This window comes from Scyliorhinus canicula, chromosome 5, assembly GCF_902713615.1.
Source record: "Scyliorhinus canicula chromosome 5, sScyCan1.1, whole genome shotgun sequence".
In the NCBI taxonomy this organism is placed as follows: domain Eukaryota; kingdom Metazoa; phylum Chordata; class Chondrichthyes; order Carcharhiniformes; family Scyliorhinidae; genus Scyliorhinus; species Scyliorhinus canicula.
Genome location: NC_052150.1, coordinates 36,786,388 through 36,809,743, shown reverse-complemented (window position 1 = coordinate 36,809,743; position 23,356 = coordinate 36,786,388). Strand labels below are relative to the sequence as shown.

General features: G+C 45.3%; 1 protein-coding gene across 1 annotated transcript in view; it reads left to right on the top strand.

Moving 5' to 3' along the window:
• Window positions 1-23,356, top strand: part of LOC119965910 (oxysterol-binding protein-related protein 10-like) — a 287,075-nt gene that overhangs the window by 239,789 nt on the left and 23,930 nt on the right. Inside the window, exon 8 of the mRNA XM_038796909.1 lies at window positions 2,397-2,886. Within this exon, the coding sequence (XP_038652837.1) occupies window positions 2,397-2,886 (490 nt within the window). The remainder of the gene's footprint in view (window positions 1-2,396; window positions 2,887-23,356) is intronic.

Here is a 23,356-nt window from a genome sequence, read left to right as displayed (position 1 = left end):
CCAACACTAAGGGCAAATGTGGGACACTAAGGGCAATTTATCATGGCCAATCCACCTAACCTGCACATCTTTGGACTGTGGGAGGAAACAGGAGCACCCGGAGGAAACCCACGCACACACGGGGAGGATGTGCAGACTCCGCACAACAGTGACCCAAGCCGGAATCGAACCTGGGACCCTGGAGCTGTGAAGCGATTGTGCTATCCACAATGCTACCGTGCTGCCCGTAAAAAAAAAATAATCAGCTGCCCAGCCAACCTGATGGATTTTTACAACAATCGATGAAAGTTTCATCATCACCGAATCTCGCTTTCCGTTCCAGATTTTATTCATTACATTTCACCAGCGGCCATGGTGGGAATTGAACCCAGGTCCCCAGAGCATTAGCACGGGCCTCTGGATTACTAGTCCAGTGACATTACCAATATGCCACTGTCTAGAGTAAAGGGTTAGCTCTAACACTACTCTAATAATAGTTACTGAGCATGTGCGTAAGGGCTAAGTCATAATAATGTCACTCAGAGACATGAGGAGAAGATCCTAAGCAAAAAGCAATATATTTCTGTCCTTATGTTCTGTAATCCTGTATATGTAGTTAGTTATGTTAATAAAAGTACATTTAAGGGAAGATCTTTGTCTCCAGGCAGATCGTTTACGAGAGGAAGACCCCCAATATCTTCTGAGACAACCCAGCAATAACAGATCCTCCAGCTCCTCTTAAGCAGAACCTCATTTTGCCTTTTCAGCATATCACTCAAACTAAGTTATTGGTAGCCATTTCAAAGAACTTATTACAAGTCCTGTTGCCCACAGGCTGCCACAATAATACAGCGGGCAGCATCTTTTTCAAAAAGTCAAAAAAGCCTATAGATACGTGTCTGAAAGGGCAGCATGGTGGCACAGCGATTAGCACTGCTGCCTCATGGCGCCGAGGACCCGGGTTGAATCCTGGCCCGGGTCACTGTCCGTGTGGAGTTTGCACATTCTCCCCGTGTCGGTGTGGGTCTCACCCCCCACAACGCAAAGATATGCAGCATAAAGGTGGATTGACTACGCTAAATTTCCCCTTAATTGAGAAATTGGGGAGTCTAAATTTATTTTTAAAATAAAGATACTTGGCTTAAAACCCATCAAAATAATACTTGAAAGGGAGGAAAAGAAACAAACTATTTTGTAGAGAAAGCCATAGGTCAGTAAATTAAAAGTGGCAATTGTTATAGAATACCTACAGTGCAGAAGGAGGCTATTTGGCCCATTGGGTCTGCTCCAACCCTCTGAAAGAGCACCCGACCTAGGCTCACTCACCCACCTTATCACCATAACCCAGTAACCCCACCTAACCATTAGACACTAAGGGGAAATTTAGCATGGCCAATCCGCCTAACCTGCACATCTTTGGACTGGGAGGAAACTGGAGGAAACCCATGCAGACACGAGGAGAACGTGCAAAACTCCGCACCCCGACCCAAGGCTGGAATTGAACCCGGGTCCCTGGCGCTGTGAGAGAGCAGTGCTAACCACTATGCCACTGTGCTGCCCTTATGTGGTGGAAGGATCCAAGAACCAGAGGGCATAGGTCTAAGATAACTGGCGAAAGCAGCAGTGGTTAGGATCTGAGTGTGTCTGTGTGTGTGTGTTAACAGACTCAATTGTGGGATCCCAGAAGGAATCAGATCATTACCTGAAAATGAGGATGCGCAGAGGTAGGGTGAAAGGGCTGCGGAGCGCCACCTGGTGGACTTTTCTTTGTTCTTTGTTTACTTTTCTTTGTTCTTTTAGAAGATTGTAGTTTAGTCGGGCAGCATGGTCGGCACGAGCTTGGAGTGCCGAAAGGCCTGTTCCTATGCTGTACTTTCTTTGTTCTTTGACTGCACTATCAGAGTGCCAGTGCAGACACACTGGGCGGGATTACCTTTTTCAGCACTGTAACTGTTCTTTGATGCTGTAACATTTGTTCAATTATTAAATATTTTACTATGGCCTCCTGTGACATCCTAAGTTCTTAGATGCACAGTACTAATCTGTGATAACGGAAGGCCAGAATGGAAAAAAAAGTTCCACAGAATGTTGCACGATCGCAGGCAGTAATACCATCATCAGGTACAGCTGAAAAACTGGCTTCAGCATGATCAGAACCCTCCCAATAGGTGCCTACTTTGTACACTGCTATCTTCCAGATTCTTCTGTTTTCAATATAGTCCTGTAATATCTTCCACACAAACTTGTCATGATTTTCTTCACCAGAAACATCTATTGTATCAGCCAGCCAGCTTTCAGAATGAACCTGTATTTTCCCTACATTAAGACCCTCGTTATTTTTCAAATTAAATTTTGAAAATTTTTTAAAAATAGCTTTGAAAGAACTAAATTGTCTTCTTTGTTCATTCTTACCACAGGTGGTGCTTCCAACTTTTATTTTAGAGAAAAGGTCACTGCTGGAAATGTATGCAAATTTCATGGCCCACGCAGACATGTTTGTGTCGATCACTGCTGGTACCACAGCTGAAGAGCGGATTATCAGCTTTGTGGAATATTACCTGACAGCTTTCCATGAGGGTCGAAAGGGAGCGGTGGCAAAGAAACCTTATAATCCGATAATTGGAGAGACTTTCCACTGCTCCTGGGATGTGCCGAAAGATGAAGTCAGAGCCAACAGCACTTTAACCATTGGCAAGGATCAGGCCAAGACCCAGCAAGCCTTCGAGTCTAGCAAGGACCCAACTGAATGCTACAAAGTGAGATTTGCAGCAGAACAAGTTTCTCATCATCCACCGGTTTCAGGTTTTTACTGCGAATGCAAAGAGAGGAAAATTTGTGCGAATGCACATGTGTGGACCAAGAGCAAATTCATGGGGATGTCCATAGGGGTCACCATGGCCGGGGAAGGTAAGAACAGTTTTCAGATCTATCGTTCTTTTTACGTTAACGCCTATTTTTTTTTGTTGAAAATATTTTATTAAGGCATAAATAATTTTAATAACAGTTGTCAAAAGGAACAAACAATAAACCAAACAACACCCTCCAATCAATAACAAAACCCAGCCAACTTGCCTCACATACACAGTTCCCCAGTCCCCCTTCTACTAAGTGTTTCCCACCTCAACCATCCCCCCATGCCTCCCTCTTTCCCTTTATCTCCCCCCCCCCCCCCCCCCCCCCACCCTTTTTTATATCCGCTGACAGCTTAATTTTCCACAAAAACAGCTGCCACTTCCGGGCGAATCCTAACATTGAACCCCTCAGGGCGAACTTGATCTTCTCAAGCCTGAGAAACCTGGCCATGTCACTAACCCAAACTCTCGATTTTGGGGGTTCCGAGTCCCTCCGCGCCAATAAGATCTGTCTCTGGGCGACCAGGGAGACAAAGGCCAAAACATCAGCCTCTCTCGCCCCCTGGACTCCCGGGTCTTCCGACACACCAAAAATCGCCAGCTCTGGAGTCGGAACCACCCTTACCTTCAATACTGTGGAATGACATCGGCAAATCCTTGCCAAAATCCCCTAAACTTCGGACATGCCCAAAACTTGTGGACATAATTTGCGGGCCCTCCCGCACACTGCCCACACCTACCCTTCACCCCTTCAAAGTATGAGCTCATATAGGTCACAGTCATATGTGCCCTGTGGACCACCTTAAATTGTATCAGGCCATGCCTTTCACACGACGAGGACACGTTAACCCTACTTAGGGCATCCTCCCACAATCCCACCTCTAATTCCGTGCCCAATTCTACCTCCCATTTTCACTTCACCTCCCCTATCGGGGTTCCCTCCCATTGCATGAGCTCTTTATAAATTTCTGAGACCTTCCCCTCCCCACTCCCGTTTTCGACACTACCTTGTCCTGCATCCCCTGGGGCAGTAGGTACAGAATGCTCGAGACCTGCATCTACACAAAGTCCCTCGCCTGCAGGTAGCGGAACCCATTCCCCCCCCCCCCCCCCCGGGCAGCTCAAACTCCTCCTCCAAGTCCTTCAGGCATGGAAAGCTGCCAGGAAACCAGTCCCCTAACCGCTCGATCCCTGCTCGTTGGCATCTCCGGAATGTCCCATCCAGCCTCCCTGGTGCAAACCGGTGGTTGTTACAAATAGGTGCTCATATCCATGTGCTTTTGCCACTTTCCCCACACCATCAAGGCCACCACTACCTAGGCTTGTGGTAACGAGCCGGCAAGAACGGCAGATTTGCCGTTACCAATGCCCCTAAACTTGTGCCCCTCCATGAGGCCGCCTCGACCCGCTCCCACAACGACCCCTCCACCACTATCCACTTCCTGACCATTGCTATGTTCGCCGCCCAGTAGTAGCTTCTGAAATTCCGTAGAGCCAGCACCCCCCTCCCCTCGACCCTCCTCCTAAGTTAATGCCTATTGTATTATGGTGGATTATAAACTGCTACAATGTTCAATTATTAATTAATGGCAATGTTTTGTGGTCAATTTCTAGTTAGATTTTTAAATATAATTTTCAATGATTAAAAGTTCATGCGTGGGGATTCGTCGGCCACCCAGCCGTGTGTCACTGGTGCACTGTTCGCTGGCGGCGGGATTGCCTGTTCCCGCCGGTGTCAATGGGAATTCCGCATCGCTGGGAAACCCGCAGATAGGGGTGTGCTCTGGGCAGAGAATCACACCGCCAGCAAATGGCCAAAGAATTTCAACCATTTGATCCAATCCAGAATTTCTTAAAGCATACGCTACTTGATCATGATCCTGCAAACGCTTTTTTAAAACGTCAACATTTCCCAGAGCTTGGTTCGATTTTTATCACCAAAGTCAAATGAAATGGGGTGGGAGGCGTCTCAAATAGAGCATAAACACAGGCATAAATCAGCTTGGCTGAATGACCTGTTTCTGTGCTGTTAATTATATGATTGCAACCTTGAAACATTATCCTGACTTTTCTCAAAATAGATTTCCAACCTGGCGGGCTGGACCACAATATGTTGAGCTTTTGAACAACAATGTAATGCCAAATGTTAATATTTCAGGGGCAGAATTAGTATACTCGGCATCTAATCAATATCAGCATTGTGGTAGGCCGTCGTAAAGTCTCAGCTCTTGTACTAGGATCATTGATCTTGGAAAGTACGTGTGCGCTCCCCTTGCCATTTTTATGATGATGGATTTCATGATGTCTTGGTGGGGGCGGTGGGGGAGGGCACAATTCATTCATCTATTTCAATCAAGTAATGCAAGCGATGCTGCATATGTTTCTCAGGTTTTAAGAAAGGGAGGCAGGAGCTGCCAGCTCTTACAATAACTCTTGAGCGCCAAGAAAAGCAGGAGTGCTCCTCCAGTCCCCAGGTGATGCTTCATCCCATCTGTTCCCCCTGCCAATTGCTATTTCTCCCTTGTGATCATCTGCTTGCTAAATAAACTGCACCCCCTCAACTGCAACAAGCCCCAATCTGTCCCTCCGGCCTGATTGGTACAGTGTCTCTCCCAACCTCCCTGTAAATGGTCTGATTTACCTTACTGCTTAGGTGAATATCTTCTGGATTGAATGTATACTTCGGTTGCGCAGAGAAATTGATCCAATCCACCAACCCCTACCTGCAACAAATGTTACGTCTCATTTGAATGTGTAGCTTGCAGCTTTCGTATGGAGATATTTTTATTATTTCCATATATGTGCCCTTAGACACTCACCTAGCATTGCAATTTTCCACCTCTGGTTTAGAATCATAAAATGACAGAAAGAGGGCGCTTGGCCCATTGTGCCTGCACCGGCTGAAAACCCACGCAGCCCAAATCCACATTCTAACATTTGGTCCATAGCACTGCAGGTTACAGCACTTGAGGTGCATATTCAGACACCTTTTTAAATGAGTTGGGTTTCTGCCTCTATCTACCCTTTTAGGCGATGAGTTTCGGACCCTCACAACCTCTGGGTGAAAAATCTTTTCCTCATCTCCTCTTTCGTTTTTCGACTAATCACTTTAAATCTATGCACCCATAACCTCACTGGTAAAGTAAATAGGCCCTTCTCATCCACTCCATCAAGGCTCCTTATAATTTTGCACATTAAATCTCCCCTCAGCCTTTCTGTTCCAAGGGGAACAATCCCAGCCTATCCAATCTTTCCTCATAGCTGCAACTTTCTAGTCATGGCGACACCCTAATAAATCTCCTCTGCATCCTCTAGTGCAATTACATCCTTCCTGTAATGATGCAACCAGAATTGCACAGAGCATTCAAGCTGAAGCTTAATTAATGTCTTGTATAGTTCCAGCATAACTGCTCTGCTCTTATATTATGTGCCTCGACTATTAAATGAAAGGATGCCATATGCCTTCTTTACCATCTTATCAATCTGTTCTGCTAGATAAAGCATTGATACAATATATCAGATGCATGTTTTGACTCTTTGTGGTTGGTCCACATGGTCATATTTGGTGAAAACCAAAAGGCCTACCTTCCTCCGAATCATGGGGCTGGATTCTCCCATCCCACCTGCCGCAAGAACGCCATGGGCGAGCTGCGTACAATGGATAACTCCATTGACCTCGGGCGGGATTCTCCGGTCGCCGGGCGGACGGGACCCAAGAATCCCGCCTATGAGGATGGGTGACGTTAAAATGTCTTGAGTGGCAAAAGAAAAACATTGCAGCCACTGGGCCAGCCAAAGCGAAGATGGGTTGAGAGTTGGGCAAGAATCCGTTGTATTGAGATACACAGAATATCTAGTTGTTTAACTAGAAAGATGATTTATTAACAAACACATGGAAAGATAACTAACAGATTACTATACAGACAATAACTACTAAATTTATTCAGTGAATTCTATTGGAACTACTCTAAGTGCGACTACCCTCTCATACGTCCTACTACCAACTGGTGGGTATCTCAAGTCACGTGAAGGATGTCTGACGCCACCACCTGGTTGGAGGTCACATTAACTGTCTACAAAACTGTGCACAGGCATATCACTACATCCCCCTTCCTTTGGAAATGTTAATGTTTATATTTAAATATAACTGTGTCTTACAAAAACATGATCTGTATTACTATTTTACACATGTTTTATGATATACATAACTGTGCTTCAAACAATATGGTATGCCTGATGTACGTGTCCCTGGTGCACAGCTTAGTGTACATCTACGACAGCATCGCTCCGTTGATCTGGGCTGTTATCAGCTTCCCGACGTTGCTCTTGCCTCGGGAATACCGGTTTTCTTGCAGGTCTCTCTTTTTTCTCAACACCGTGTTTCACCTTGACTCGATGCATCCTGAAGACCAGTTTCCTTGCTTGCCTTGCCTGCCTCTTTAATTTTTTAACGCAATGTTTTTTGCTGCGTCATCGTATACTTCATTTTCTGACCTGTCGGCCACACTGCCAATGTCTGCTTGTTTAGTACCACAAATGGGACTCACAGTATCCTCCATTCTCCTTCTTTTCCTCTTTTTTTGTGGCAGGGATCCTGCACCTGCACCTCTTTCTATTTGGTGTTGGTTGCACCCATCCTGCCGCTGGACTGTGCCATGGGAATGGTTGCTTGTGGATCGTCTGTTGAGACGTCCATTGTCGGCATACTTATGGAGACTGTGAGGTCGGGGTCAAGTCTGCATCTTCAGTATTGGGCTGCAGAGCCTCGCACTCTGGTGTCTGGGTTGGATCCACATTCCCAACGTTGGGTGCTGGTCCTTCATCCTGTATTTGAGTCCCAGATGATGGCTCATTGTCACTCGATATGATAATGAATAGGTCATCTTTTCCTGAAGAGCCGAGTAGTGGCTCATCCTCGTCGGACAGTATGATGTATGCATCGTCTGTTGTTGTGGAGCTGCATATTGATACAGCCACCTGCACCTCTAGCACGTCTTTTGGTGAAGTGGCCTCGAGCATTGGGGAGTCCACTCCCGGAACCACTTTGTGGGCCTGAAATGATTCTCCGTATGCCTCTGGAGCCAGTTTCTGCATAATGGGGATGATTTCTTCCATTACCAGTCTGTTCAGAGCCGAGGTCGGCCGCTTAAAATGGCCGCCCGCACTGAGACCACCTTTTTTATTGAACTGCTTCACAGTACTGATGGCACTGGCATCTTTTTCCATATTGGCGCCAAAATGTTTCAAGCTGAATGTACTGATCTGCAGTGCAGCCAGCTCACACGCGTGGCAGATCTTAATAGCATTTTCTAATTTCAGGTCGTCTTCCCGTAACAATCTTTCATGCAGTTTATCATTCGATACCCCAAACACTATTTGGTCGCGGATCATCAATGACTTTAGATTACTGAAATTGCAGGACTGGGCCTTCAGCCTCAAGTCAGTTACATAGCTATCAAAAGATTCACTTGGATTTTGGGTACACGTACAAAGTATGTATTGTTCAAATATTGTGTTTTTCTTTGGAGAGCAATGACAATCGAAGTACTTTATCACCTCATCGTAGCTCTTGCTTTCTTTGTCGCTATCAAAAGTGAAGGTATTGCATATTTCTATTGCTTGAGGACCTGCTACCGTGAGCAGCGACGCAATAAGCCCGTCAGACTGTGCCATTAGGCTAAGGGCGGAAACATAGAGTCTAAATTGTTGCTTGAAAATGCGCCAGTTTTCATCAATGTTACCTGATACTTGAAGCTGGTGGTGTGCCTTTAAACCTTCCATCTCTAACTTTACTGTCATTTGTTGCGTTGAGTTGAAGATAGCTGTAGTCCACCAGGTCAGCGGAATAATCTTCTCTTTTCGTTCATCAGCCTATTTTGCCTTGCCTTCTCTGTCATTATCTTTAAACGTTCTGCATGCCTGGTTCCATGTTGCGTTCTGTCTTCTGGCCATTGTAATGAAATACACAGAACATCTAGTTGTCTCACTAGAAAGATGATTTATTAATAAACATGTGGAAAGATAACTAACAGATTACTATTCAGACAATAACTGCTAAATGAATTCAGTGAAATCTACTGGAACCACTCGAAGTGCAACTACCCTCTTGTACCAGGGGATATCAAATGATGTTCCTGACGTTTAACCTCAGAAAACGTGCCCTATCACTGACTGGGTGAGGGGACAATTGTGTCACGTGTTTATGCCAATGTAATACATGACTTTGCAGTTCTCGTGATATTTTCCGCTCTCCTCACCGAACCTGCGTGGTGTGATTGAGAACGAAAAGTCCTGGCCTTTATCTTAAAGAAGGTGGAGCATTTTGTTCCATCTCTGAATCCTTGCATTTTTGACATACAGCCAACTGCTGGAAATATTGGAATGGACTTGTTAACTGTATTACATCTTTTTAAATTATCTTCATCGTCACAAACAGGCTTACATTAACACTGCAATGAAGTTACTGTGAAAAGCCCCTTGTCACCATATTCCGGCGGCTGTTCAGGTACACAGAGGGAGAATTCAGAATGTCCAATTCACCTAACAGTACGTCTTTTGCGACTTGTGGGAGGAAGCCCATGCAGACAAGGGGAGAACATACAGACTCCACACACACTCCTACATTTAATGATATTTGCAGGCCTGACAAATGATAAAAGTGCCTAGTTGGATAGGCATTGCACCTGAGTGAAAGAGCTCTGATGAAAACAAATTGTTTAAAACAATTAAAACATAACCGGTGATTCAAAATAATTTCAGTGTAAAAATACAAAATGCCAAAACCTTAAAAATTTAATGCAGCCCACCTATTAAATTCATAATTGCGTCAGCCGAGGAACGTTTTGCTATTTAGGCTGCTAGTTATTCCCAGATCCGATGGCGCATCAGTCGACCCATTCTGAAGCATATTGGCTGAGACATCTTTGCGTATGTAGATCTGACAACTTTTTAGATCGAAATCTGCACCACTGTATGAAAAGGAAGCTTTAATTGTCTCATCCAAATTTAATTTTAATTATACAATCACCTTAAGTACAGCTATGGGAATCTGTATTTCTAATTTAGGCAATCCAAGACTGCCATTTCCCACTTTAGACTGTAGCATGCCATCGGAGATATCCTTTGAGAGGTGTACCATATTCTTAGTCGTTTTTTTGATAATGTCATCAAGGTCAATGAACATGTTTAGGGATATTTCTCAAACTCTCGTGATATAATGTACTTAAGCTTGTTCCACTTGATCTTCCATGGGCTCTGAGTAATGTAGTAGAATGTTTTATTCTTGGATGGCAAATAAAAAAACAGCCGTCTTTATGGTATTAATTTCAAGTCTGGTCTTATTACAAAATTTCTTCAAAATTAACATGTCATGCTGGTATAGGAAACACTTAACAGCAATATCATCGGCAAAGGCTAGAGATGTCGCAAAGAGTCCCCTGGGGTCACCATTCAATCAAAAACCAACACCAGTTTCTTCCAATGTACACAGTAACAAATCCATGGCAATATTGAAAAGCATTGGTGACCAGAGATCCCCTGTTTGATACCTTTCTTTGTTGGAATTAGATTTGTCTTTCCTTCATTTGTTTTGATTATAGTAGAGGCCTCATTATATAGACTATTGATGAAGGTAATTAATTTATCATTTATTCCTAGCCGTTATAAACTTTTAATAATCAATCGAATCAAATGATTTGGTTAAATCTATAAATATGAGTGCAAGATCTTTCATGTAACTTTTAGAGCCATTGAAGCGATTTTATAAAATTGCCATGTTCTCATTGCAGCCAGAACCAGTTTTTAATTCCAACGCCCTGGGCCAGTCTACTTACTACGATTTTCGTAAATAATCTGAAAGTTATGGAGCCAATCGTTAGGTCCCCCAGTTATCTATATTTTCATCAGATTTCAGAATTGAAACAGTCCTACATGCTTTCAGCAAATTACTGCGGATGCTGGAATAATAATAATAATCACTTATTGTCAGAAGAGAAAATGCGGGAACATCTGTGCGCATTCAGGACCCTGACCTTCCTGTTGCTTGCCATTTTAACACAACCCTGCTCCCAGGCCCTCTTGTCTGTCCTTGGCCTGCTGCAATGTTCCAGTAAAGCTCGACGCAAACTGGGGGAACAGCAGATCATCTTCCGGTTAGGCATGCTGCAGCCTTCCGGTCTCAACATCGAATTCAGATGATTAGCTCTACCCCACCTCGACCCCTTTGTTTTCATTCCATTTCAACTGTCTTTTACCTTTTATTTATTTGTCTTTCTTTATATATATTTTCCCCCTATCTTATCTCCCCTTTCCTTATCTTTTCTCCCCTTTGCTTCTCCCTTCTCCCCTTTTTTCATTTTACCTCTCTCCCATCCACGTCCCCCCTTCCCCCACATCAACGTCTGTCACAGCTTACTCTCTGATTTTAGTTTCTCTGCTGTTTGGCCTTTCACACCTTTTATTATTTCTGGGGACTGCCATTAACACTCTTTTCCCTTGGTTCCTGTGGCTATGACTCATCTTTTATTCCCTCATCCTACAGTATAAATATTTCCCACTTTCAATGCATTTAGCTTTGACAAAAGGTCATCTGGACTCGAAACATTAGCTCTTTTCTGTCCTCACAAATGCTGCCAGACCTGCTCAGGACTCCCAGCATTTTCTCTTTTGCCGACAGGTTTTAATATTGTTTGGAATTATTCCTGATTTTAGCTAAATTGTGAACATGTAAATTGTAATCATAATCTTATTCTGTCCCACTATCTGTTTCAAATTGGCCAATGTCAATTGTAATCTCCCTTTCCTCAATCGGATTGAATAATAGTGAATTATCAGCCATCCAAATAGCTTTTGAAAATGTATCTCTATCTGCCTCATTACCCTCTAGTAACCACTATGAAATACACTTGCAAATCAAGCCTGTTTAAAGAACATGATATTTGGCTTGGCTCCCTGCCCATTAATTTACCTGGCCAGGTTTTTTGTATTAGAATCATAGAATTTACAGTGCAGAAGCAGGCTATTCAGCCCATCAAGTCTGAACCGGCTCCACCCTATCCCAGTAACCCCACCTAACCTTTTTGGATACTAAGGGCAATTTATCATGGCCGATCCACCTAACCTGCACATCTTTGGACTGTGGGAGGAAAGCGGAGCACCCGGAGGAATCCCACACAGACACGGGGCGAGCGTGCAGACTCCACACAGACAGTGACCCAAGCTGGGAATTGAACCTGGGACCCTGGAGCTGTGAACCAACTGTGCTAACCACTGTGCTACCATGCTGTCCTTATTAGTTTTATAAATGCTTAGAACTTCTTTAAACTTTTGGGGTCCTTTTTCCAATTTCTTTCGTGCTTCTGTAATTTTAATTGATGGGTTTTTATTTACGTCTTTGTGCTCATTAATTCCATCTAATTGCTTATTTTTAGCTCTGCTAACTTTTAAATCTATATTAATTACCCTGTGAAGCAAGTGATTTACCATGTTGGTAAATTTAATTTGCTGGTTATTTATGCTCCTATTCTCATTATCTATCAATTCAAAGGTCATATTTTCCAAAGTTAAGGCATCAATTTTATCGTGTTTATTTTGTGCCTAATTTGTCACAGTCACGTTATCCCTATTTATATTTCATTCTGACTTGTTGTTTATGGGACTCACTATATCTACCTCTTCTTCGAATGAGGTCGTAAAGCCTGCAAGTAAATTAACATTTGTTTCCTCAGGTGCCTTAACACTATTTCTACGTTAGCCATCTCAGTCTTTTGTCAGAAATTAATTTATTAGTTTTGGATGTTAATGTCTTGGTTATCATAACATTGGTATTTTTGTGGCCACAATATTCTTTCTCCTAATGAGAAGGAACAACGGGTGGGATTTAACTAATTGGGAACAAAGTCCCATAGCGAGTATGTTTAGCCATGTGTTTCCTGGCTCTCGCAGCGTTGAGAAACATAACACTTTAAAATGTCACTTGTGTTAGATACGGGGCCTCAGTGGGGAACACGTGGCCAAGGCCATACACAGCCCAGTTTGTGCACCGAGGCTCTCCGCTCGCCAGAACTCCTCGGTGTAACGAGAGATCAGGCCGCCATTTTTAAATGCCCTCCCTGATCTCTGGAGCTCCCGAAGCGACCCTCAAGCTCCAACGCACTATGGGAGGGTCCGCCAACCTGCACCACCCAACACACATGCAGGGCACCCCCGGCCAGATTGCCACCCGTCGCGCACAAAATGCCAGCTTGGCAGTGCCAACTTGGTACACTGGCAGTTCCCTTGCGAGCTGGCAGTGCCATCTGAGCACCTTGGAAGTGACAGGCTGGCACTCAGGTAGCAGTGCCAGGGTGCCCTTGTGGCACCAGCAGTGCCAGGGTACCAACCTGACAAAGGGCATGCACTTCGGGGCCTCCAATCCACTGGGAGACCCACACGAGTGCCGTTCTACCTGGAGACGGGTGCTGAACGGCGCTCGCCCAAGGTCACCAAGACGCAGGAGATAGATCCCATGCTCGGGTACCTCGGGAATCCTTATATTAAAGTGAGACTAGCTACACATTAAAGTGAGACGTACCATGAGAATGCATTAGATCGTGAGAGGTGTTCTGTAGGCCATACTGCGCCGTGCCGCACTGCTTTTTGAGTGCAGCATGGCCGTAAAATCTCGCCCAACATCTCCTCTTTAGAACAAATATAATTTTTACTAACAACAGGAAGAGGTCTCCCGAAGGTAGCTATTTGTTTTTGATTCCTTAGTTCAGGATGCAGGTGAACGTTGTGTTGACTCAGAACTCTTTGGGCCTTGGAAGTTCCTCTTGCACACACTACATTGAAAAACATAGCTAGCCAAAGTAACACTCCATCTTGTGCGCACAATGCACATTTTGCGGAATGACAAACAATTGAGTGAAACTTGCTTTAGTCATTACAAATGACTAAAATCGTAGAAATGCTATGTTTATTCCTAAGATGTTTCCGAAAGTTTGTTATCGAATTGAAAATTACCTCACAGATTTGACATTTAAATTATTGCAAGGATAGGTCATTTAAATATTCTCACTAAAATCATTATATTGGACCTGACTATTTATAGATCTATTGGTTTCCTCATGTCACTGGGTTTAACATTAAATAGATTAAAATTTTGAATTCGTACAGTGCAGAAGGAGGCCATTCAGCCCATCTTGGCTGTACCGACCCTCTGAAAGATCATGCCAGCTAGGCACACTCCTAGACCCACTTCCCCACCATATCCCCATAACCCTATAACCCCACCTAACCTGCACATCTTTGGACACAAAGGGGCAATTTTAGCATAGCCAGTCCTCCTAACCTGCACATCTTTGGACTGTGGGAGGAAACCAGAGCACCCGGAGGAAACCCAGACAGACAAGGGGAGGACATACAAACTCCACGCAGACAGTCACCCAAGGCCGGAATTGAACCCGGGTCACTGGCACTGTGAGGCAGCAATGCTAACCACTCTGCCACCGTGCCGTCCAATTTGTATTGTTTAATGTTAAATTTGAAAAATTATTAGCTTCCTAGGGTTATTAACCCTAACCCTAATTTGGTAGCAGGCCTCCAAATCTTCTGCACCTCACCTGTATTCAGTGAGAGTTGGAAAAAGATGGTCGGGCTCTCTACAGTTTACTCCCTGGCCTCTTTTAACAGCCTGCCCTACATTTCATCTGGCCATGATGATTTATCCAAGGATGCTATTCCCTTAATACTAACTCTTTCCCTATGTTTACCACATTTACACTCCTACTCCTTTTCCACATGTCTGCATTGCCGCCTTTTTATGTGAAGACATATGCACAGTATTCATTAAGAACTGTACCCATGTCCCCCACTTCCACACTGAGGTTATCTTTTATGACCGCTACTCTTTCCTTAGTTATCATCTTCATCTTAGGCCTAAATTTTACCCTCGCGTCTTGCCAGAGGTTTGCACTGACGAGAGTGCATGTGAAACATGTTCCTGCCAGACATCTCATTTTTAATGTAATATTACGCTCGGTGGCCAATTAAGGATCGGCCAGTGTGCAATGAGTCTGCCAGTTAGGTCTCTGTCTGGGTGGGGACCCACAAGCACTGCCAAGATGCCCAGGAGGCTGCCAAGTCGGCAGGAGCACTGCTAGGATGCGAGTGCAAGGGGGCTGGGATGGCACTGCCAAGGGTCATGGCCCAAGGTAGGCCATGCCCATGAAAGGAGGATGGAGGGGGGTATGAGGGGTGGAGGGATGCAGGGCTGATGGGTGATGGATTGGGGCACCCTTTTGAAACGGCGGCCCGATCTCCGAGTTCGGCTCCTCAGTGATGAAAACATTTTTTAAGTGTGGGCTAAACTGGTGAGAAGCTACCCAGGGCCCAAAAACGTAAATAAGTGTCATTAGATAGTGATGGGGAACTCGGCAACAAAGCTAGCGGGAAACTCCTAGCAAAACCCAATACAAATGATGCTTATAAACTTTTCCATTATTTCACGCCCTTTGTTTAATCCTTTACAATTCAAGATAAGACTGTTCAGACTGTTCTTATATTTCAGGACTTCTGTCTGTAAGCCTCAGTATAATTCTCTCTGTCATCTTATATTCCCCAGAACATTCCTCCGATAAAGGCACATAGACTTCACTAGCCCTACCTGCAGGTTTACTCTGAAAGATCAAAGTCCAAAAACCTTGTGACCATTTATTAGCTATTTTCTCAAAAGTATAAAAAAATGCTTGGGTGTCCCTTTCTTCAGATTTTGAAAGTGCCTGTACAAACCTAAACGTCCCTCCACTCGGTTCCTGTCCAGAACTACTTTCTTCCTCATCCAGTTCTGTTGTTCCGGCTGCAATTCGCTGCATTTAAATTTGATGTTCTCTCTCTTTATCCTTTTGCTAACTTCTGCATTTTCACTTCCCTTTGGAAAACTCTCTCTCTCTCTCGCATGTCTAATTTCTTCATTTCTATTTCTCTTTGTAATTGAATTTTTTCTGATTCAATTTCCCCACTTTTAGAAGTGCTCGGTCTGTCAGACACCACTTGTATGTTTAAATTGGTTGCTATGCTTTCAATTACTTCAGCTTTCTTAGCCCCTGTAGGTAATCCCAAATTCAATTTATCTGCTAATTCCATCAATTTAACTTCTTTAAAAAGTACTTTTAATCAAATGTTTAACATTTTACGAAAAAAGACAAAAACGTTACACCCCCAAATACATCCCAACAGAACCCGCCTGCGAGCGATCAATGAGGCAAAGGCTAAAACATCTGTCCCCACTCCTGTCTGCAACTCCGGTAGGTCTGACTCCCCGAATATGGCCCCACAGGGGACCCAGTTCCAAGTCTACATGCAGGATCGCCAACATGGTGCTGAAAAACGAGTCCCCAAATTTCTCCAACTTCGGGCAAGACCAGCACATGTGCACATGAATAGCTGGGCCCCTCCCACACCGTTCACCAGTATCCTCTACCCCCTCAAACAGCCGGCTCATCCTAGACTTCATCAAATACGCCCTGCGCACCACCTTCAAATGTATCAACCCCAGCCTCGCACAGGAGATTTGAGGCATTCACCCTCCACAGCACCTCACATCACATTCCCTCCTCCAGTGCCCTCAACTCCTCCTACCACTTGGCCTTAACCCCCTCTATAGACATCTTATCCCCCACCAAAGTTCTCCCATAAATCGCCGAGATCACCCCACCCTCCAACCCCATTACCGACAGTACCCCCTCCAAAAACAAGCAGGCAGGCGCTATCGGAAAGGTTGGAGAAACCTTTCTGGCAAAGTCCCTCAACCGCAGTTATCGAAAAACCTCCTCACACGGAAACCCAAACTACCCCCTCAACTCCTCCCAAGTTTGCGAACCAACCCTCCAAAAACAAATCCTTCATCTCCTTCACCCTTCTCTCTTCCCATCCCAGAAACCTTGCATCCATCCTCCCCGGCTCAAATCCATGATTCCACTGGATCGGTATCAGCCTGAAACCCGCCCGCTCCCAACCTAAAGTGCTGCCGAAATTGTCTTCAATGTGGCAACCACCACAGGACTTCCCTGGGGCAAACGGAAGCGGTGCCATCACCAGTGCCCGCAACCCCGACCCCCTACAAGAATCCACCTCCCCTCCCTACTCTAGCCCTGCACCTTCTCCGCGTTCGCCGCCCAGTAATAATTCAAGCTCGGAAGGCCCAACCCCTCCTAACTGCTGGCCTCTCTGAAGTCCCTCCTTCCTTTATACTGGCCACTTTCTCTGCCCAAACAAACGATGCAACCAACCTGTCCACCTCCTTTAAAAAAACAACTTTGGCAAATAAAACGGCAGGCACTGAAATAAGAGCAGAAACCGTGGCAAAGTGTTCATCTTAACTGCCTGCATCCGACCTGACAGCGACGGAGGAAGACTGTCACTCCACAGTTTACGGAGCCACGCCCAATCCCAGGCCACCTGCACCCCCAAATACCTGAAACTGGTTGTTAATACCAGAGGTGGCAACCCCCCCCCCCCCCGAAATACTCACTTTTCCCCAAACTCAACTGGATTCTGCTGTCTCCTTCCCTCAAATTCCTTGCCTTTAAAAGTTATAATTTGTGTAGCCCCACTGATGTCTGGTAAACAATGTTTCTGATATGGCCATTTGCACCTCAGTGTCTCTAGAGTCTTGCTAATCTTGTTACTGAGCAAATTGCATCTGATTATTTCTCTAGGTGCTTGCTACTTTTCTGTTATATTATTTTCATCTCGTGTTCATTGTTATTCTCGTTAACTTTCTACATTCCTGACATGTTAAATAGTTCTGTAATAAACTTGTAAATAAGTTGGTAAAGTATAGCGTCTCTTGTAGTCATCCGCATGCAATAAAAAAATTCACCTCTCTTGTATTTTCTGGAAGTGGGAAGATATAACTTTTGAAGAATGACCCCCAGACCCTTATAATATCCAGGTTGTTATAACCTGGCCCATCCAATTATTTGACAGACTATCTGGGAATAGGTAATATCTCTTAATAGTGGTTTTCTTTGGGAGAGACATGGTTCACTTTCTCAGGCCCAAATAAGTGTCTGTGTGAAGTTTCTGCCTTGAACCCGGGTGAGGGTGATTGTTGAGGGAGTGCTCCCGATCTGTGATAGTCTATATTTGGGGCTAGAGTCATGACTCACTTTACAGGCATCCAATACGCGCGCACACCCTCTAACCTTGAAATCACACGTGTGCGCTAAGATGGCGGGAAACAATCCCGACGTCTTCTCGTGGGATTTTACACACTTCCAGGTCAGGCATGCGCTGGGCCCAGACATGTAAAATTTTGGCCTCAATGTATTGTTTACATCGGGGGGATTACACTATCGCATGGACTGGTACCAATAAACCAACACGTTTAATCTCGTTGCTTGATCCCTCATTCATGCAGTCACATGGACTTTATATGACAGTGAAGACTTTTTCAGTGCCAGGACTCTCAGTATTACTTTACTATTCAGTGCAATGAACTGTAACCCTACAAGAAAATCTCAGCAGTATGATTTAACAAAAACACTATCAGAGGAGCAGTGTGAGGCTATGACTACTGCTCTGTGTGCATCTCGGGCAACAATTGTTCATTGGGGCTGGTTTAGCACAGTGGGCTAAACAGCTGGCTTGCAATGCAGAACAAGGTCAATTCAAAACTTTTCAAGCAATATATTATGATGTACACTCCTGGACTTGTAATATAACACAAGTGTTGTCGGCGAATTTTGAAAGCAATGAGGAGAGGTTTGTTTCTTTTTTAGCATCTTCTAAATATGTCTGGTGGCATGTGCAACCTGGGAACCTTTCTGCCTGTCTGGTGAATGAATTTATATTGCCTTTGATCTTTAACAGTGTTTGCTTGAACTATTTATCCTGGCTATTCCTCTGTGTACTCCTCCTTCAAACCACGTGTCCATGGTCCCTTTGTAACACTGGAGAAGTTCCAGAGAATGGCTAAATCAAAGAGAATTTGCTACTTTGTCCACCTGAAGATAGGGAAAACACAGTGTGCATGGATTCCATTCTACACTGTCACAAGCATTGTGGATAGAGACTCAAATCCGATTTATGCTGGTGCGAATCTGCATTTATCTAAATGCATGTATCTGCACGTAGGCGAAACTGCCTCCAAATTCTCAATGAAGCTATTATTATTGGACTACAGGAGTATTTCCCCGGGGCCATTGAGAGTGGCGCTGTTGCTAGCGCTTTCAATCCCGAACCCCTGCACAAACTCTCCTCCATTCTGACCCACTGGGAATAAACCCCTCTGATCCAGCTCCGCACTGTCTCCACATTCGCCATCCAGATACATCAGGTTCGGAAGACCCAAACCCCCTGCCTGCCTTCCCCTCTGTAGCAGCACCTTTCTTACTCTGGCCACCTTCCCGCCCCATATGAACGACGTAATCCTTCCCTCAATCTCTGTGAAAAAAGCCTTTGGCAGGAAAATCGGTAAGCATTGAAAAACAAACAGAAATCGTGGCAGCACGTTCATTTTAATCGCCTGAACCCGACCCGCCAGTGACAGAGGGTGACCATCCCACCTCGCCAGATCAGCTTTCACTCTCCCCATCAAACTAGAAATGTTGTACCTGCGAAGCCTCCCCCAATCCCGGGCAACCTGCACCCCCAGGTACCTAAAGTGAGTCCCTGCCCTCCGGAATGGCAGCCCCCCCACCCCTGCCCCCACCCCCGGCCGGGATACCACAAAATACTCACTCTTGTCTAAATTCTGCTTGTACCCCGAGAAAGACCCAAACACTCGAAGCAGCTCCAGTATTCCCCCTATCGACACACTCGGTTCCGACACGTATAACAGCAAGTCATTGGTACATGAGGACACCCTATGCTCTATTCCCCCCCCCCCCCCCCCCCCCCCCCCCCCCACACTGCAAATAGCAGGGGGGACATAGGACATCCCTGCCTAGTCCCACGGTGGAGAGAAAAGTATCTCGAGCTGATATTGTTTGTGCAGAAACTCGCCCTCGGCTCCTTATATAGTAGCTTTACCCAATTCCAAACCGCTCCAGCACTGCCATCAGGTACCCCCATTCCACCCGGTCGAACGCCTTCTCAGCATCCAATGCCACAACCACCTCGGTTTCCTTTCCCTCTGCCGGTGCCATAACGACATTCAATACCCTTCTATTGTTTGAAAAGAGCTGCCTCCCTCTCACTAACCCTGTGTGATCTTCACCTATCCCCTTCGGGAGGCACTCCTCCAGCCTACCCACCAGTACCTTCGCCAATACTTTTGCGTCCACATTCAGAAGTGATGTGGGCCTTTGCGACCCACACTCCGTCGGATCCTTATCCTTTTTTAGCAAAAGGGAAATTGATGCCTGCCCCAAGGTTTGTGGCAACACCCCCTTCCCTATTGCCTCTTCAAACATCCCCACCATCAGGAGTGCCAGCTTATCCTTGAATTTTTTATAATATTCTACCGGAAACCCATCCGGCCCTGCCACCTTCCCCGACTGCATCCTCCCAATTGTGTCTTTTATCTCCTGCTCCACTGTCGCTCCTTCTAATGTAGCCCTGTCCCCCTCCCCTAACCTCGGGTACTCCAACCCATCTAGAAATTCCAGCATCACACAGTCTACCCCGGGTGGCTCAGACCTGTACAATCTCTCATAAAATTCCTCAAAAACCTTGTTAATCAGATCCGGCGCCACCACCAACTTCCCTGCCCTATCCCTCACCTGAAGAATTTCCCTTGCTGCTGCTTCCCTCTGGAGCTGACCTGCCTTATCTCCATATTCATAAACTGCACCCCTTGCTCGTCTCAGTTGGCGCACCGCCTTCCTGGTGGACAGTCGGTTGAAGCTCGCCTGTAGTTCCTTCCTCTTTCCCAGCATCGCTGGGTCCCCATCCTCCGCATAAATCCTATCTGCCTCCAACATCCCATCTATTACCCTCTGCTGCTCCAACCTCTCCTCTTTGTCCATCCTGGCCTTAAACGAGATCACTTCCCCCCCCCCCCCCTCACGACCGCCTTTAGAGCCTCCCAGACGACCTCCTTCGACACCTCACCCGTACAGTTGAAACCTACATATTCCTTAATTACCTTTTCAATTTTGTCACAGAACCCATGGTCCCCCAAAAGTCCCACATCTAACTTCCACCCCAGCCTCTGCGCTACCCCATTCTCCGCCACCATATCCACCCAATGCAGAGCATGATCTGACACTGCAATTGCCAAGTATTCCGACCCCTTAACCCCAGCCAACAAAGCCTTCCCCACCACGAAAAAGTCGATCCGCGAATATACCTTATGGACTGCTGAGAAAAACAATTTCTCCCGTTCCCTCGAGTGCAGAAACCTCCAAGGGTCCACCCCCCCCCCCCCCCCCCCCCCCCCCAAATTTCCACCATTAGCCCAGCTCATGCCCCGCCATGATGGGACCAGTGAGCGCGGCCATAACTATCCAACCTTGGCTCCTGCACCAAGTTCCAGGCCCCCCCCCCCACTATCAGTTTGTGTGTGTCCAAGTCAGGGCTGGCCCCAAACACCTTCTGTGCGAATCCCACATCGTCCCAATTGGGACCATATACACTTACCAGCGCCACTGACCTCCCCTCCAGCGCCCCTGTCACAATCACATATCTACCCCCCTGATCTGTCACCACCTTCTCCATCTGGAAGCGTACTCTTTTGCTGACCATTACCTCTACCCCTCGAGCCCTTCCGTCAAGTCCAGAATGAAACAACTGACTAACCCAACCCTTTTTAAGTCTCGCCTGGTCCTTCACCCTCAAGTGAGTCTCCTGCAGCATTGCCACATCAGCTTTCAAACTTTTAAGTTGCGCAAGCACCCTTGACCTCTTGACTGGACCTCCTAAGCCCCTCGCGTTCCTCATGACTATTCTAACTGGGGGTCTAGTTTTTTTCATTATTGTGAACTTTAACTTGTGGATTAGTTCTGAAAGACTTTTTTAAAATGCAGATATAATGAACACGAACACTGACCTCAAAGTACCCTGAGTGCTCTTATTTTCTAGTATATTTTCCTCCTGTTGCTAATGTTCACAGAAAGATCAATATTGGCTAGCATTTGGTAAAATTTGCATCAGGAGTAAATATCCCCCTCTGCTTAAAATCAGTGCTAATAAGAAACAGAATCACGGTACTCTGGGGAGGCACCGTGGTTCGCACTGCTACTTCACAGTGCCAGGGACCCGGGTTCAATTCCAGCCTTGGGTGACTGTGTGGAGTTTTTAACGTTCTCCCTGTGTCTCCGTGGGTTTCCTGCGGGTGCTCTGGTTTCCTCTCACAGTCCAAAGATGTGCAGCGTAACTAACCTTGCATTTATTGGACGCATGCTTTATTTTTTGATTTACATTTCGTTACATCTCTCAGCATCGTACCATTTATTGTGTATTCTCTTGCCTGGTTGGCCTTTCCCAAATGCACTACATCATACTTCTCCAGCTTGAACTTCAATTGCCACTCTTAGACCTTACCTACCTGATTGGTCCATTGATTTCTTCCTAAAAACTGGAGCTTTCTTCTTTATCATCAACCACACAACCAATTTTGATGCCATCAGCAAACGTCTTGTGTCCCAAACATCCAAGTTCTAGTTGTTGCTATATATAGCAAAAAGCAAGGGAGCGAGAAATGTGGCCTGTGGAAATGGCCTCCCTGTCACAAAAACCATCCTTCAACCATTATCTTTCGCTTTTGCTTCATGCTACTTATGCTTGGATCCCAAGGACTTTTATCAATCTGCCAAATGGAACCTTATCAAAAAGTCTAGCTAAAATCCATGTAGGCTGCATCAAATATGCTATCCTCCTCGACCCTCGATGTTACATCTTCCAGAATTCCAGTCCACTTAGTCAAGCACAACCTTCCCTTAAAAAATCTATCCTAATATGACAGGCCTCGATTAATCCATGTCATTCTGACTGATGAGGAATACTGTCCCTCAGATTTTCTTCCAATAGTTTGACCACCATCATGCTTAGGTTAATTAGTTTCTGCTTAATTAATCCATCCCATTTTTCCTGCAGAAGCAGAGCCTTTGAAGGCAGAGGGAGTTAGATTCCTGGTTGTCAAGGGGGTAAAAGGTTACCGGGGTAGGCGGGAAGTTACAATCAGATCAGCCATGATCCTATTGGTTGGCAGAGCAGGCTCGAAGGGCTGAGCAGCCTATTCCTACACCTGATTCAATTGTTTAGATATTCCTTTTGAAACAACAGTACAATTATAGTAGTTCTCTGGCATCATCTTAAATCAGAGAGGATTGCAAAATGATGGTTAATGTTTCTGCTATTTTCCTCTCTTGCTTTTCTTAACGGCCTGGGGCTGGATCTGGCGAGTTAGCTACCTTAAAAGATGCTAATCTCAGCAACACTTTATCACAATCGTGTTAATACAGAATTATTATTTTAAACAGTGCAGCCCATATTCAGTAAAATCTGCGTGTATGTTTTCAATCTGCATTTTTCATAAAATGTGCAGAAACAGTAAAACACATGCAGGGAAGGCAAGATGTATAAAATGCTTATTCTGTATA